Source organism: Stegodyphus dumicola, chromosome 7 (genome assembly GCF_044657685.1).
Source record: "Stegodyphus dumicola isolate Sdum_Otavi_A_Nest chromosome 7, ASM4465768v1".
Taxonomy (NCBI): domain Eukaryota; kingdom Metazoa; phylum Arthropoda; class Arachnida; order Araneae; family Eresidae; genus Stegodyphus; species Stegodyphus dumicola.
In genome coordinates, this window is record NC_140774.1 from 49,397,797 (window position 1) to 49,416,893 (window position 19,097).

Sequence of the window (19,097 nt, forward strand, 5' to 3'; positions counted from 1 at the left end):
TAAATTAATTTTAAAAAAATTAACATTACTTACAAGTGTTTTAATACTGATTATAAATGTTTAAGAAAATATATTGTAATTAATTCATGTATTAAAATTGTTCTGAATGTGTTTTACAAAACAGAAACCGGTAAAGAAAAATTCTACTTGCGTTTTGTAATTCTTCTTCAGTCTTTCTAGCCAGATAAGGTTTTAAGTAAAAGCTTGCAATTTATGTTTATATTACCCGATTGAATTGTACTAGGTTTTATATATACATTATGTATATGCATTGAAATTCAGTAATAAAATTTTTAAGAAATTTGAACTGATTTATTGACCATTTAAACAGTTTACAGTCTTTAAACTGCGTTTTCTAAGTTTGCATTTTTTCAATAAATCCTTTTACTAAATAAAGTCTTAACCCATTAGCCGCTGGTATCGCATTGACGCAACAGTCAAAATAAATGGGTATATAAATATAACTACGTAAGATATTTTATACCAGCATTTTGTGTAGGGAATATTATGAAGATTATTTCTGTAAAAAAATATTTGCCTTCAACAATCATTTTGTTTATAATATCGTGTATATACCCACGTATAAGTCGACCCCCCACTTCGACATAAAAAATTCGTAGAAAATAAGAAACCCGCATATAAGTCGACCCCCCACTTCCGAAATCGATCGAGAAACTTAGAAAACAATTTTTTAAGTACTACATTTATTCAAAATCATCTGAGAAAAAAAAGTAAATATACAAAAAAAAAAATATCTTGGTAAATAAACAAAATCAAAATCCTTCAACGTCCGATTCATGGTCAGATTCGCCAAACATTTCATAGAACTCTTCTGTCGTCATTGGCTCGTCATCATACATATTTTCAGTTTCGAACTCTGTATTGTTACAATCACTACCAGAGCCTTCGTCGTCATTTTCACTTTCAAAAACAGCACCATCTTCCGTGCCGTCTAGTTTGTTGCTAATACAACATTTTTTTAATGATTTTATAATCATTTCAGAGGGTATTTCGTTCCAAGCATCTTTAACCCACTGAGCAATTAATGCAATATCGGGCTTTTTATTGTTCAGGGGCCGAAAATTCTTTGGTTTAATCGAACTTAATCTAGTTAAAGTATGAAACTCTGTGATTAGTTTGTCACATAATTTAAGTCATGAAATTACTTCAAGTAAGTGACTTATTTGATAAGTTGTCCAATTTGAGTGTGGGAAGAAAACAACTGCATTATATAAAGAAATTTTTGAACTTCCGATTCTTTTAATTTTTTATGGCCCCGCGTATAAGTCGACCCCCCACTTTTAGTCTTTTTTTTGTCCAAAATATCTCGACTTATACGCGGGTATATACGGTAATTAATCTCATACTTTAAGCAAAATTTAAGCAAAATTTTCGACCGGGTATTTTTGCTGAAAATATTTAACAAAAGAATCTTCTTTCGTCTTTATGAGTGATCTATTTTTAGTCAAGGTCACCATTTATAAGAACATTACATCAGTCAGATGTTTATATTTGTATTGGGAAGGAAGGGAAAACGGGTGTTGCGCGCTGACGCAACGTCAGCAGGAAACGGATAGTCAATCTCCTTTTTCACTCATTCTCTTCCAATGTTCTGGTTATTTAAAAATGCCTAGAATGAGGTATCTTACATTAGAAGAAGCCCTTCAAAGATTTTTTGATAAAGAAATGGATGATGATAATGTTAATAATGACCAGAATGAAACTGATACTGTTGTTGTTCCCCCAGAAATTGCAGAACTAGTGACAAAGAAGAAAGGAATGGCAATGTTTTAAATAATGATAATGATATTTTACCAAATGATACTGCTCGGGAAGTTGAAATTCATGTAAGAATCAAGTTTCAGCCTTCTAAAAGCAGATATAGTCATACTAAAAAGTTTAAAAAGCAGAAGACTGAAATCTTGAAGTGGATAAAAAAGGAACTGTTGGTTATGTCTCAGGAAGAACATGAAGAAAGAGATAGAAGAGAAAAAGACAAAATGAAAGGTAAACCTAGTGCACAGATTTTTGATTTTCTTTTTGGTTTAGACATTTACTCTCTTCTCGTTGAACAGACAAATATATACGCTCAGCAAAAAATAAATAAATAAATAAATAAAGCCCAGAATTTATTGCATCTGAAGCCTATATGAGAAGACTTATTGGAATATTATTGCTTACAGGATATCATTCTTTACCTCAACAAAAAATGTATTGGTCTTTTGATAAGGACATTTCTGTTCCTGTTGTACAAGAATTGATATCACATTTGCAGTACAGGCATATGAAGCAGAATTTGCATTTGACAATAGTCAAATTGACAATACTGATAAATTATATGAGGTGAGACCGCATCTAAACTTACTAAATATCACCACTTTTCACTACTGGAAATATAAAGTTTCTTAGATTTCAGACACGAGAATGCATTCCTTTTGCAAACTCCTATTGAAAGTGTAGAATTAGCCAGAAATAGATCAGCAACAAGATGACCTAGTAAATTCAGCATTCAAAAATCATTGCATGGAGATGGTAGACATTTTATCGTAAACTCCATTGATAACAAAAGACTTTGTTGTAAAGAGTACCATAGCCAGACTGTTTACAGATACAAAGTATGTAATGTAGTTTTACATCATGATTGTAATCAAGCTTTTCATGCTTGAATCTTTCAGTTGAAATAATCTGTATTTGTAAAAGAAATACAATGTATATTTTAATATTAAATTAATTACAAGTAAAGTAATTTGTGGATTTATAAAACGTTATACAGCTAAAAAGTAATCCTGCGCTCCACTCAAAAGAAACATCACACGAGTACAATCCTACTCACTAAACATCCGTAGTCTTATTCTGCTGACGTTGCACGAACACAACACTCGCTTTTTCCACAAGTAAGAGCATTTTTTTTTTATTTTCAATGTAAATTTATGTTATAAATGCTTAATTTAATATTTGTTATTATTTTCATGAGAAAAGAAACATTCCTTGTAGTTTTTGTGGTTAATGGGTTAAAACGCATACAAATATGGATCAAACTATTTAATATTTTTACTGCTTATTTAAAATTATATATTGTACAGAAAAAAGGATGGGTTTTGCAAAATACTGATAAGAAAAATTATTTGAAGTGAAAATGTAACTGAGATCACATTTGTTTCAAAGTTTTTATATAAACATGTGTTTTTATTTATTTTTTTCCCTCAGAAGCTAATTCATTAATTGCAAAATCAATCCTTAAAGTTATTAAGAACACTCTAATAAAAACAATAAAAAATTGGGGGAGAACATTGAAAATTGTAGGAGAAGAAAACTATTTTAATTGTTAATTTTTCTTCAAAAAATTTTAATTTAAAAGAAAATTATTGGCAAAATTTTTTTCAGCTTAAAATCATTTTGTCTTACAAAACCATTTAAAAATATTCATAAAAAGTAGATGAAAGTTCTTGAATAAAAAAAAAATCATTCCATATGTACCAAGTCCCCTTGCACTGAAGCCAATTTGCGCATCTGAGTGCCTGAACTTTAGTTTTAATTCGAATGGTATTTCTGGAATACCCAGCATCATTTATAAATTCCTGTATCTTGTACGGATCCATCTACATTTTTTTTTTTTTTTTTTTTTTTTTTTTTTTTTTTGATGCTATTTCATACTCAGAAATCTATCAATGAAATTGTTTTGCTGACAGTTCAGCAAGGAGTCAGTTATGTTGTTTACTAAATTTAAGTGAACCACACAATCATGCACTGCAGTGTCGGAAATCTTCCCATTTGCTTTGCTTCAGAGAGGTAGAAGCATTCTACCTCCAATTCTGAGAGGTAGTTAATGCTTGTTTGCTGTGTGAATGGGACACATTGGAAGGAATGGTTTTTGCCACTGATCAAATCTGCTCTTGTAAGCGGGGCTTTAGTGAATCATATTTTTGGCCCTTGCAAGGATGTGAATATGAATGAATCCCGGAAGCTTTACTTCTGCTCTTCCAACAAATGAGGGGAAGTATAATTCCTTCACAGGATTCAGTTCACAAACAAAGGCATATCATCTTTAAGAATGGGAGTGAAAAACTTACAGAAAATCAGGGTTGATTCCTCTGATGGATATTCTAATCAGCAACAAGACAGCTGAGTGTCCCAGGTGAGGAAGTGCACAGATTCATTAAAAAATCACAAGCACTAACTTGAAATATGAATCCAGATTTGGAATACATATGCAAAAGTGATAAAATTAAATTTTATCTTACTGCATTCAATATAAATAAATAAGCAGATAGATACAAATGAAGTAAAGAAAGTTTTTATGAATACAAATGAAGTAAAGAAAGTTTTTACAAATCAAATGAAGTAAAGAAAGCTAATCACTTATGTGAACATATGGGTCGTAACATGTAGTAAGTAACAGTAAGCTCAGCAAGTAAAAGGACCCATATTTTGGCAAATGTAATTATTATTATTGAAAATTTTAGTGTAGGTAAGCCCCTTCAAATATTACAAAATCCTGGGAAGCCCATGATACTGTTAAGATAGTCCTGTTGGCAGTTATGTATCGATTTGGCAAAGTACTAAACTTGCTGAATTCATAAGCGTAATTTGTTGACTTATCACAAGACCAATCACTGATCAGCATTTAATGTTATCTATATAAATAGTTCTAAGTTGATTTAATTGAAACTGGGAGGAAAGGGTTGACGAAAATCGCTTACTTTGTAAATTTTGATTCATAAAAATAATGCGACAGAGAATATAAACATAAATTTGAGAGATTAGACTCCTGACAAATAAGTATTTTTTTAATGTTACCTGAAAGAAAATTATAAAGTAGAAAATATCAAGATTTTATAAAAATAAAATCATGCATTGCCATCAGCGATTTTAAAAAATGCTCTACAGTACTTTTACAGAAAAAAAGAATCAAATTCATTTGCAGAAAATTCATACAATATCTCAGTAGAGCTTCTCATTAACAAAGTATTGATCAACTTGAATTTAATGTTACAGAGAGATTTTAATTCCAACATAGCTTTTTTCAGTGAATTTAAAAAGCCACGAGTTAAAAAGTCATAGAATGGTTTTATTCATTTAATTTTTATTATTCTAGACAGTTAGCATTACATTTTTTTATTATTATTGTTTACTTTATTTAAATGGCATATTTCCAACAAATGTGTGCATATAATTTTTTGAAGAAATACATATCATTCTCCTTTTTTGAAGGAATTTTTTGGTAAAACCAATGTCAATCTATGGTTAAATCTGTTGGTATGCAAATGGTCATGGACTATAGTCAATAACGTAATGAACATTATGAACTGGAAACCCTGCAAAAGGAGTTAAATGTGTAACTCATTTTTTCCTAAACTCTTACTTTTCTCACTCCTGCGAAAAAGAACAGCAATATGACACTCTCTTTTATATAACTTTCTTTTCGATATATATATATGTGATACTAACATATCTTAATCTATTTCCATGTGTAAATAAAATGTGTTTCATTTACAATTTCCATCTACAACCTTTTTGGGGTTACAAGTTAATTAGCTATCATCTTGCTTGAAACTGCGCTGGATAAAAGGTAAGATGAATCACTTTGCTCTCTACTTTTATTAATGTAGTATCTGTAAGTGCGACACAACCACCAGAGGGCCTCACCGATGCGCCAGCAGCAAGGTGAAAGAGGAGTATGACAGAGACTCTTCTGCTATCCCACGCGAAGGTGGTGAGATGTCTGTCTGCACGTGAAGTTGTAGAATAAGGAACTGTAGTTTTCCACGCGAAGGTGGTAAATTGACTTTATAACATTAGCAAGTGCGAGTAGGCACTAATCGGTTATGTGATAAGACTGGTAAAACTATACAGAATCCTGTTTGTATCAAACGGCACTTGTGATTAATCTAATTTGTACCTTTTCTGATTATCTTTATTAAATGTTCTGTGGTGTGGAAAACAAAGTTGGAATTGTTATTTAGCATCTTCAACTCCCCTATTACAGAAAATCTGGGGGGCCTGTCAGGGATATTTGGATATTTGTATACTTCAGAGAAGGTACTGTGAAAACTTTGCTTTATTTCTTTCTTGAAGATAGTGATACTTTTGTTTCGATTTTAAAATGAGTTTCCTAAATAATTTAAAGAAAAGTGATTTAATAGTAATTGTGGAACAAATTGGACAGACTGTTCCAGAAAATGCTAAAAAAGCTGACATTAAAAAAATTATTGAAAATTCTGATGTTTTCAAAACGAACGTTGAATTTGTTCGTGGCGTCGTCAAGTCGATCACAGAGGATCGGACGCCTAAAACAAGTAATGAACACTATCTTTTAGAGATTGAACGTCTTAAATTAGCTCAAATTGAGAAGCAGATTGAATTAGAAAGTTTAAAATCACAATCATTATCAAGTGATGGAAGAAACGTGCAGACTAGTGTTGAAGATATCATTAAAAGCGTCAAAACACTAACTATAGCTGTACCTCAGGAACCGGAAGCTATGCATTTGTTTTTTCAGTCACTTGAGAAAGCTTTTACTACTAAAAGTGTACCAGTGGAGTTAAAATCAGAAGTGTTGATTAATATATTAGGTGATAAATGTAATAATGTTCTAACGTATGTTTCTGAACAAGAAATCGCGGATTATGATAAATTAAAAACTCTAATCTTGAAAGAATTTTAGCCAACACCGCGTGAGTGTTTGAACAATTTTAAAAATGTGCAGAGACATTCATCTGAATCGCATGTTCAGTTCGCGTCTCGACTCAGTGCAACTTTCAATTATTATTGCAAGTTAAGAGAGGTAGATGACTTTAAGAAATTGTGTGATCTTATTGTATCTGATAAGTTGTATGAAACTCTGGATTCTAAAACAAAGGAACATATTAGTGTTCGGGAGGGTCAAAGTTGGTACCCACCTAATCAATTGGGAAGAGAATGTGATTTATTTTATTCATCCAGGGGTAAATCTTTAGTTGATACCAATAACACACGAATCGAAACTCCAGAAAATAAAAAGCTTAATTTTTCCAAAAACAATCTTAGAAAAGCTCAGAGCAATTTCAAGGATTCAGGGAAGTTTGTAAATCAAGGTAGTAGTAAACCAGAACGTATTTGCTATGTTTGTGGGAGTAAAGGGGAATTATTTCATTTTGCTAGAAATTGTCCCAAACGGTTAGGAAAGGAGGAAAGTTTGTCTCCAAAAAAGGTATCTGGGTTAGAGATTGACTCGGATAATGCAGCTAGAAATAAGTTAGAATTTATTGAACTGTTGATTGATGGTAAAAAAGCAAAATGTTTAATAGATTCTGAAAGTGAATTGATAGTTGTAAAGAAATCCCTTTTTCCGAATAAATTATCAAGTGGATGTATCGAGCTCAAAAGTTCGTTTGGTCACGTGGTTAAAGTGGAAACGGCTAAGTTTATTTTTTCTTTATGCGAAAGCAAAAAACAAAAAGAGATTGAAGCAGCGATAGTTGATGAATTGATAACAGACTGTATTTTCCCACTTCCTGTCTAAAAATGATCTGTTGTGACCAAATGATGAATACGCAATATGAAAATGATTCCGTCTCTTCGGAAAGGAATTTTTTGTCTTTTATTTCTGCAGCCATTGAGGCAGACAGCGAAACAGATTTATGGCATATTAAAGATGAAGGATTACGCAATACTGTTTCCACTCTTATTAATGAGTATAAACCGTTAGAAAAGCCGTGCAGTACAGACTTAAAAATGAAAGTAATATTAAAAGATGATATTCCAGTTTCTCAGCTTTCGAGGAGAATTCCTTTTGCTGATCAAAAATTTGTTGATAATCAGATAGATGAATGGTTAAAAAAGGATAGGATTATAAAGCCGTCGTGTTCAGAATATGCTTCGCCAGATGTTTTGTGTAGAAAAAAATCGGGGAAGACACGGATTTGTGTTGACTTCAGGCAGTTAAATAAAAAAATAGTTAAGGATTCTTTTCCTATGGCACAAGTAGAACAGGTTTTAGATCGTTTGGGTGAAGCAAAGGTTTTTTCAACATTAGACTTAAAAAATGGTTTTTTTCATGTTCCAGTTGAGGAAAACTGCACTAAATATTTGGCATTTATTACTCATGCAGGCTTGTACGAATTTCTAAAAGTACCTTTTGGTTTGTGCACATCCCCTAGTGTGTTTCAAAGATTTATTTATAATGTGTTTAGAGATTTAATTCGGGATGACACTGTTGTTACTTACATGGACGATTTTATTATTCCAGCACGAAATGAGAAAGAAGGCTTAGAAAAGTTGAAACGCGTTTTAGAAGTAGCCAAAGAATATGGTTTGGAGATTAATTTTAAGAAATGCCAATTTTTGAAAAGAAAAATAGAATTTCTCGGGTATGTTATTGAGGATGGTACAATTCGCCCCTCTACTGAAAAAACCAGGGCTGTTCAAAATTTCCCGAAACCCAAAAACCTTAAGCAGATTCAAAGTTTCTTGGGCCTTACTGGGTATTTTAGGAAATTTATTGCCAATTATTCAAAAATAGCGAAACCATTAAGTGATCTTCTTCGTAACGGAGCAGAATTCAAATTTGGGCCTGAGCAAAAAGATGCATTTAATAAATTGAAAGAACTTTTATCCACAAGTCCGGTTCTTCATATTTTTAAACAAGGAGCACCATTAGAATTGCATACAGATGCAAGCAGTCATGGTTTCGGCGCTGTATTGCTACAAAAGTCAGATGATGGACTGTTACACCCCATTTACTTCATGAGTAAAAAAACGAGTCTCCAACAAGAGAAGCTATCTAGTTATGAGCTTGAAGTTTTAGCTATAGTAGAAGCTCTAAAGAAATTCAGGAATTACCTTTTAGGATCTAAGGTCAGGATAGTTACGGATTGCGATGCTTTCCAGAAGACTATGTTTAAGAAAGATCTAACCCCTAAAGTGGCGAGATGGGCGTTACTTCTAGAAGAATTTGACTATGAAATTGTTCACAGATCTGGGCAACAAATGAAGCATGTGGATTCCTTAAGTAGAAACGCGGTCATGATGGTTACTTGTTCTCAGGGAGAAATTACAGCCAAAATTGCAGCTGCGCAAAGAAGTGATGAGCGTCTCCAGTTGCTAAAATCCTTAGTCGAGCAAGGACTAAAGAAAGATTTTCTAGTGAAAAATGGAGTATTATACAAGTTTGACAGAGGTCATGAGTTACTTGTGGTACCCGAAGCATTAGAGCTAGAAATCATACGTAGTATTCATAACAAGGGACATTTCGCGGTGTCTAAAACAGAAGATCTGCTGAAAACCGACTTTTATATTCCTAACCTTAGAAAACGAATTGAGCAAGTTATTTCAAATTGTGTAGAATGTATTTTGTGCGACAGAAAACGAGGTAAGAGCGAAGGATTGCTGAATCCCATACCAAAAGATAGTATCTCTTTGAGCACTTTTCATATCGATTTTATAGGACCATTACCGTCGACAAATAAGAACTACAATCACATCTTAACCGTGGTTGATGCATTCACAAAGTTCGTATGGCTCTATCCAGTAAAGTCTACATCAGCTCAAGGGGCATTGCAGAAGCTGAAACTGCAACAATCAACTTTCGGTAGTCCTTTGAGAATTGTAAGTGACAAAGGTACGGCGTTTACCTCTAAAGACTTTGAAGATTACTGTAGTCAAGAGAAGATCCAGCACATATTTACAACTACAGGCGTTCCTAGAGGAAATGGACAAGTTGAAAGGATTCATCTCACTCTGATTCCAGTCCTATCCAAATTATCCATAGATGATCCAACCAAGTGGTACAAATATGTTGGAGATGTACAACGGATCTTAAACAGTACTAAGAGCAGAAGCACAAAGAGTTCTCCATTTGAGCTTCTCACTGGTGTTAAAATGAGAAATCGAGAGGACTTAAAGATTATGGAAATTCTTGAAGAAGAAGAAAGAAATACTATGATGAAAGATCGAGATGATATGAGAGAGGAAGCAAGAAAAAACATTATAAAAATTCAGGAAGAGAATAGAAAAACATACAACAAAAAGAGGAAAGAGGCACAAGTATACAATCTGAACGACTTAGTTGCCATACAAAGAACGCAGTATGGAGGTGGTCTAAAGTTAAGGCCAAAGTTCTTCGGTCCATATCGTGTAACAGCGAGGAAAGGCAAAGATCGTTACCAGGTGGAAAAAGTGGGACACCATGAAGGTCCTGGATGTACCACTACAGCAGCTGATCTCATGAAGCCGTGGACTTCTACTATATAAAACTATGTGTGGTTCTTCCACACTTCTTTCTTTTTGTTTTTTTTTTTCCCTTTTTTCTTTTGTTTTTTTTTAAATTTATTTTCAGGTGCTGTTTTGATGTTCCAGTGTTGCTGATCCGTGTTTTCGAGGACGAAAAAGCGTCAGGAAGGCCGAACTCTGTAGTATCTGTAAGTGCGACACAACCACCAGAGGGCCTCACCGATGCGCCAGCAGCGAGGTGAAAGAGGAGTATGACAGAGACTCTTCTGCTATCCCACGCGAAGGTGGCGAGATGTCTGTCTGCACGTGAAGGTGTAGAATAAGGAACTGTAGTTTTCCATGCGAAGGTGGTAAATTGACTTTATAACGTTAGCAAGTGCGAGTAGGCACTAATCGGTTATGTGATAAGACTGGTAAAACTATACAGAATCCTGTTTGTATCAAACGGCACTTGTGATTAATCTAATTTGTACCTTTTCTGATTATCTTTATTAAATGTTCTGTGGTGTGGAAAACAAAGTTGGAATTGTTATTTAGCATCTTCAACTCCCCTACTACATTAATTTGTTGAGAAATTTTGAGGCTATAAAAATGTTTTACAATAAAATCTTGGCTAATTCTTCCAAAGCAATTTGTATGGTGTATATGCATCTCATTATATGCTTTTAACAAGATCTCACTACAGAAGAAAATAAGGTAATATTTTGATTTTCTGATAAGAAAATACACAATTCAGCATGAAGCAATTTTCTGGTTTGGGCCTTCTCTGCTGAATAAAAATAAGCTAATGTTTTAAACACTTTTTGATTCAGAGGCCTTTCTAATTATGATATAAATATGAAATTCACTAATCTATTGCATTGAAAGGTGAATCAAAATAAACTCTTTGAATATATTTTTGTTGATTGGCATGTAATTCCAAATTTCACTTAGCTACCAAATCTAATTCTAGTTTTTTATAAATGTTTAATAATAATATTACAACCAGATGCACAATAATTTACTCAAAATGAAACAAAACAAATACCCACCTAAATGTTTTACTAATCCATAATGATGTATCTGACACCATTTGCATTGTAATTCTGCACACAAGGTTTATACTCATGGTACTAATATATGCTGCCAAGGTATGGGAAAATAAAGCTGCTTTCTGTACTTCACTATCAATATGTCTCCTAGGCCTACAACGTAAATACAAAACTATTAATTTAAACAAATTATAGAATTAATTCTAAAGTTAGAAAGTTAAATTAAGTTGGAAATTCAGCTATTAAATACTTTACATGTAAATTATATAAAACTGAAATTAGTTAAATTTTTAAAGAAAGAAAGAAAAATTATCTAACATGGTACAACATTTTTAATACATAGGAGAGTTTAAAATTATTGACCCAATTTTAAAACAATATAATTTTATAATTACTCTGTACTAATTTCATATACATAAAATGAAAAGGAAGTTATATTTTGATGACAGTCTTAAGAGTTACAGACTCTTATCAAAATGTTAATGATGTATTTTTAATGAAATGCTGGGGTGAATCAACTGCAATAAACTCAAAGATTAAGCTACCAGAGTTACCCTCCCATAAAATCCATGAAGTTTAACAATATGAATTAAAGAATCTTTTTTGCAAGAAACACTATTAAAAATAAAGTAAACAATTTTTTACCTTATATAAGATACAGCAAGTTCTTCTTCTTCTTCGGCCTCACTACGTGCAATGAGACCCAATAAATACTGCTTAACATCCTCAAATGATTTACCTCTAAAAAATATAACACACAATTTAGAATACATTCAAATACAGTCAAAAGTCGTTAATCCGGACTCGTCGGGACTTCGGCGATTCCGGATTATCGATTTTTCCGGATTATAGATCATCAGTTTAAATCTCGTAAGATGGCATGCAGAAATTCTAAAATTAAAAATATGAAACCGTAATTTATGAAGTAAAGAACAATTATGATATAAAGGGTATCAAAATTTACAAAAAAAAAAAAAGCTTAATATTTATTTGTTTATTTTATTAAACATTTCTTTCAATGTAAGTTGTTTAAATTGCTTTGTTTTATGTGATAATACTTTCTCTTTAATTCTATAAACAGACAATTTCTTGTTCAGTTACAAAGTTCCGCTATTCAAGTCCCGTAATTGCTGTGCCGAGAATACAGACTAACTTGTCAATCGAAATTTTTTCGTTTTCACTACCCTCTCTGTCACCTTCTTCATGTCTTTATCCATTTTTTGCAGCAATTCCACTTTTTGTTTGACGGACATCGAAACATACTTTCGTTTTGTAGATCCTTTGGGAGCTCCAGCATCGGAAATTCTATATTAGATATAATCGAAAGTTCAAGTTTACTTTTATAAAATTGCTCTTACGGTCTGCAAAAAATAATAAGCCGCATCCAATTCGAAGATTAAGGAGCAACGCAATCATCAACATTAACTAAAATAGATAAAATAGATAATTAGATAATTTTAGCTTATACCGTCCGTTATACATTAAACGTGCATGCAAAAACGTATTCTGCGCTTGCGCACGCATAAACACCTATGCGCATGTGTCAACGCGGCGTATGCGCAGAAAGTTTTTAGCTTTGAGGTCCGGATTATAGATCATTCCGAATTATGGGTGTCCGAATTAACGACTTTTGACTGTATAAAGAAGGGTGCATGAAAATATCTGTATACAATAACAAAATAATTACTGCAACATAAATTATCTATTTGCTACATTTCGCATACTTAGAATACATATTGCATATGAAATTACAGATATCTTCAGATTAACTAACTGAAAATTTAGCTAGGTTAAACACTTTCAATTTCACTTTCAGCTTTCAAAGCTGAAAGTGGAAATATGGTTGAGAGCTTTGTAGAAAAAAAAGACAATTTGAGAACCATAAGTACTTTTTCCCCCTCAATTCACTCAACTTTTGAGCATGCACATCATTCAGCAATCTGGCAATAATATGGCAAATTTTACTTTTGTTTTCAGCTGTGGTAACCATTCTCAGGAAGTCACAATATTTTTCTACAGTTCTTGATTTCTGCTATATAGCATAAGACACCTGGACAGAAAAATTCCATGTATTAAATTACAATAAACTGTCATTTTTTACACCACAGTGCTATGAAAGGAATTGCGTATAACATTATCTATAAGGCAGGTGATAACAATGTTAACGAAAAGAAAAAAGGATGACATTCACCCAGACTTGCCTCAAACAAAGATTGCAGAAAATTGTTACAAAATTTTAAGTCAGGTACCAATTTAAGAAATTTGATTATTTTATCCATCTGGAAAGTTCTGCAGTTTTTAAATAGAAACACATTTTCTTTGAACTAATTTATTACTGCTGATAAAGAGTGACCTTGATCAAAATGGATGTTTAAATACAGTCTTTTAATGGAATTATTTACAGTAAAGAGATAGTATAAAGCAAGTTGTTTGGTTAAGTTTGCAAACAGTGAGATTGCTCAACCATTACAAAGTATATACCCCTCTACAGGTAACAGCTTCAGATGTACCTCTCTCTCTTTCACATAAAACTGAGACTGATGATGTATACACTACAGTTAAATATCAGACGGATATGAATGATCTTCATCCACTTCCAGAAAAAATTTCTACATGATGTGGTCAGCAAATGAAGAAGCCTGAAACATTAGATTTACCTCTGGATAAGTAACTTAATATTTTATTATTTCGTATAATTATTGTTTATTTCTGTGTTACTATACTCGATTTCGGTATTTGTAATTTTGTCTTTCTAATTAGATTAGCACGACAAAAGGTGGGAGTATGTTACAAATTGATATCATTATTGTCCATATTAAAGAAAATACAGTCAAAAGTCCTTAATATGGACACCCATAATCTGGAATGATATATAATCCGGACCTCAAAGCTACAAACTTTCTGCGCATGCGTCAACGCACAATGCCTTCACATATGCGCATATGCGTTTACGCATGCGCATTTAATGTATAACGGATGGTATAAGCTAAGCTAAAATTATCTATTTCAGTTAATGTTGCAGATTGCGTTGTTCCTTAATCTTTGAACTGGATCCGGCTTATTATTTTTTAGAGCAATTTTATAAAAGTAAGCTTAAACTTTCGATTATGTCAAATAGAATTTCCGATGCTGGATACTGCCAAAGGATCTACAAAGCAAAAGCATGTTTCGATGTCCATCAAACAAAAAGTGGAATTGCTTCAAAAAATGGATAAAGGCATATCCTTTGTTTCTCTAACCATTCCAAAATCTGTTTATCAATTTCACGCTGCTCTGTTGGGGGGGGGACATCGCGGCACGCAATAAATTGGAATTTGAACTGTCAGCACTATCCTTATCTTCAGAGCAGATGTTTTTATTTTATTTGGCTTATAATTCCTTACTAAATGTAGTATTTCATCTCGATGTACTCTGTCTTTGATATGATTTAAATCAAATTCCTCATCATTATAATTCTCGTGAAGAAAGTGACACAGAGGTTATTGAAAACGAAAAAATTTCGATTGACAAATTAGTCGGTATTCTCGACACAGCAATTATAGGACTTGAACAGCGGAACTTAGTAACTGAACAAGAAATTATGTCTGTTTAATAGAATTAAAGAGAAAGTATTATCACATAAAACGAAACAACTTACACTGAAAGAAATGTTTAATAAAGTAAACAAATAAATATTAAGCTTTTTTTTTCTTTTTGTAAATTTTGATACCCTTTAGATCATAATTGTTCTTTACTTCATAAATTACGGTTTCATATTTTTAATTTTATAATTTCTGCATGCCATCTTACCAGATTTAAACTGATGATCTATAATCCGGAATCGCCGAAGTCTCGACGAGTCCGAATTAAATTTTGACTGTAATAGTTTTGTCATTGTTGTTACTTTGCATCTGACAAAAGAATAAAAACTGAAATATTTTATGTTAAGTTTGAACACATAATTGAGAATGATGATTGTGTTTTGAAATCAAATAAGTTGTACAGTACAAAGTCTTTAATCTGGACGTCCATAATCCGGAAAGATCTATAATCCGGACCACAAAGCTACAAACTTTCTGCGCATGCATAGCATTTATGCATGTGCATAATACCTTTATGCATGCACATAATATGTTTACGCATACGCATTTAATGTATAACGGACAGTATAAGCTAGGCTAAAATTATCTAATTATCTACTTCCATTAATGTTGCAGATTGCATTGTTCCTTAATCTTCTAATTGGATCCATCTTATTATTTTTTGCAGACTGTTAGAGCAATTTTATAAAAAGTAAGCTTGAACTTTCGATTATGTCAAAAAGAGTTTCCGATTCTGGAGCTGCCAAAGGATCTACAAAGCGAAAGCATGTTTCGATGTCCATCAAAGAAAAAGTGGAATTGCTGAAAAAAATGGATAAAGGCATGAAGAAAGTGACAGAGAGGTTAGTGAAAACGAAAAAATTTCGATATTCTTGGCACAGCAATTACAGGACTTGAACAGCGGAACATTGTAACTGAACAAGAAATTATGTCTGTTTATAGAATTAAAGAGAAAGTATTAGCACATAAAACAAAGCAACTTAAACAACTTACATTGAAAGAAATGTTTAATAAAGTAAACAAATAAAGTTCTTTTTTTTTTTTTTTTTTTTTGTAAATTTTGATACCTTTTAGATCATAATTGCTCTTTATTTCCTAAATTACGGTTTCATATTTTTAATTTTATAATTTCTGCATGCCATCTTACCAGATTTAAATTGATGATCTATAATCTGGAAAAAAACCCTAATCCGGAATCACCGAAGTCCCCATGAGTCCAGATTAAAGACTTTTTACTGTACATATATACCAGCAAATGAGTGTTTATACTACCAGATAGTTTTGTATATGTTTCAAGAAGAAATACGTATTTCCCCCTCCATAAGCAACAGTTACGGTGTACAGGGGACACAAACTTTAACTGAGTAGAATATGCTTTCTCAAGTTTTGACATGCGATTCTTTGCTAAAAAGAAATAAAGAAGCTCCTTTCTTAAAACACCAGATTACTGCAGGCAGGCCCAGATCGAATAGGTGCGGGGCTCGATTGGATTTTTTTTTTTTTTTTTTTTTTTTTTTTTTTTTTTTTTTTTTGCGGGGCCATCTCTATATATTAAATATTTAAGTAAAATTCAAATTCAGCATATATATACATAAATATATCAAATGTCATGGATCATCAGATAGGTAAACTTCTACACAATTTAAAAAATAAAAATTTTCAAAATACAAAAGCATTTATTGAATACAGTCAAAAGTCGTTAATTCGGACACCCATAATCCGGAATGATCTATAATCCGGACCTCAAAACTAAAATCTTTCTGCGCATGCGCCGCGTTGACGCATGCGCATATGCGTTTTACGCGTGCACGCAAGACATTTACGACTGCGCATATGTGTCTGCGCAAGCGCAGAATACGTTTTCGCGTGCGCGTTTAATGTAAAACGGATGGTATAAACTAAAATTATATAATTATCTATTTCAGTTAATGTTGATGATTGCGTTGTTCCTTAATCTTCGAATTGGATCCCGCTTATTATTTTTTGCAGACTGTAAGAGCAATTTTATAAAAGTAAACTTGAACTTTCGATGATGTCAAATAGAATTTCCGATGCTGGAGCTCCCAAAGGATCTAGAAAACGAAAGTATGCTTCGATGTCCATTAAACAAAAAACGAATTGCTATAAAAATGGATAAAGGCATATCCTTTGTTTATCTAACCGTTCCGACATCTGTTTATCAATTTCACGCTGCTCTGCGCGGGGGGGGGGGAGAGACGTGGCGGCGCGCTATGAACTGGAAGTTGATCTGTCAGCACTATCGTTATCTTTAGGGCAGATGTTTTTATTTTATTCGGCTTATAATTCCTTATTAAATGTAGTATTTAATCTCGATGTACTCCGTCTTTGACATGATTTAAATCAAATTTCTCGTCATTATAAATATCACGAATACAAATCAAATAGTTTTCTGGTTGCAATTTTGTAATTCCGGCTATGCGTAGGGTATGCTTTACGCATACGCGCGTTTAAAGAAATGTTTAATAAAGTAAACAAATAAATATTAAGCTTCTTTTTTTGATACCCTTTAGATCATAATTGCTCATTATTTTATAAATTACGCTTTCATATTTTTAATTTTATAATTTCTGCATGCCATCTTACCAGATTTAAACTTATGATCTATAATCCGGAAAAATCGATAATTCGGAATCGTCGAAGTCCCGACGTGTCCGGATTAAAGACTTTTGACTGTATAAATTTACATCACCGAATATGAATACATGAATTTACGTATTTCTAAATTTTTGCTCTGTAAATTCTAAAATTGTTTGAAAATCTAATTTCCTCACGTGTTCACTTTTCTATATTATAAAGTATATATTATATAATAATAAAGACATTAATAAATCTCATCCAGCAATGTGAACTTAAAATAAATATATTTTTAATTATTTAAATAATTCATAATTTAACCATTATCGTCAAAAGCAATTTGCTTTAAATTTCGAAAATTTGTTTTGTTCATTTTGATGGTAACGCGGGGCCCTTTCAAATGCGGGGCCTGATTGGGCCCAATCACTCCAATCGCCCTTTATCTGGCCCTGACTGCAGGTAAGAAGTGGTTATTATAGGGGCCATAGGGTAAGGCAGGACCTCCTTTAGTAACATCAAGAAGAGGGCTGTATCCCAGAAAAGTAATGTTTTGTGTGTGGTGGGACTACAAAAGAACTGTATGCTATGAATTGTTGCCACCAAATCAAACAAATTTGAAAAAATATTGTTTCAAATAGCAGTTTTAAAAGCAGAAATCAAAACAAAGCACCCAGAATTGACCAATCAGTACGGTATTGTCTTCCATCTACTATACTTAACCCCATATTTTGATGAATATCACAAGAAGACTTATTGGTTACGGGTGAAATGTTTTGTGTCACTTCCCCTTCATCTTCACTAGACCTCACCCCCCTAGATTTTCTTCTCTTCAGATCACTTCAGAGTTCTCCTGAATGACTTGGAGTTCACTTCTTCGGAGACTGTCAAGCAGCATCTTGATAACTCTTTTACTAATAACAGAAACCTAATGGCATTTTTAAGAAGGAAATTTTCCAAATGCCAGAGAGATAGCAAAAAATCATAGAACAAAATTGTGCTACGAGATTCAATGAACATGATGAGAAATGGTGTCATTTCTTGCTAGCTCTCTTGGTGTTGGGTTGGTGGTAGTAGACTCAAGTTTCATCCCCTGTAACTATTCTTGCAAGGAAGCCATCATCGTCTGCTTCAAAGTTCTGCAAAAGTTCTTCCCAGGCGTCAGTGCATCACTCTTTCAGTTCTGAAAATATCCACCTTGCAGAGACTTTGCAAAACTTAAGTACGTCATGAATAATGTAATGTGCTGAGCCATGACTTATGTTCAGATTTGCAATTATTTCATCCAATGGCTGCTGCAATTGCTCATCATGATATTTTAAAATTTAGTTGTGACAGATATAAACATTTTATTTTGTTTTTTTATAAATCTTATTGGTTTACTAATATATTTATTAAATACTATTTTTCAGTTGTTTCAGATCTGCCAAACCCTCACCACTGGCTCCCTGACTAAGACTGCTAGTTCAAATCACATTCGAATATAAGTGAACAAACTGACTGAGGGTTTAATTTTGTGGTTTTTCAATGTGTAACGTGAATATTAGCCAGTTTTACAAAAGAAAGTATTCCAAGGTGGCATCCCATCCTTGAGGCAGATACTACCCGCTTGCTTTGCCATATTCAAACAACCTAATTAAATTTGTCCCCCCCCCCAAAAAAAGACTAAAAAGTAAATGCCTGT

At 32.8% G+C, this 19,097-nt stretch overlaps 1 protein-coding gene across 3 annotated transcripts in view; it reads right to left on the reverse strand.

Moving 5' to 3' along the window:
- Positions 1-19,097, reverse strand: part of LOC118184037 (pyridoxal-dependent decarboxylase domain-containing protein 1) — a 148,687-nt gene that overhangs the window by 103,571 nt on the left and 26,019 nt on the right. For all 3 annotated transcript variants that reach the window (XR_015041999.1, XM_085820173.1, XM_035353672.2), the window contains exons 4-5: positions 11,886-11,981; positions 11,241-11,393 (exon numbers count right to left, since the gene is read on the reverse strand). Coding sequence is in view for 2 of the 3 variants with exons in the window: in XM_085820173.1 (XP_085676299.1) it covers positions 11,241-11,393; positions 11,886-11,981 (249 nt within the window). In the remaining variant the exon portion in view is untranslated. The remainder of the gene's footprint in view (positions 1-11,240; positions 11,394-11,885; positions 11,982-19,097) is intronic.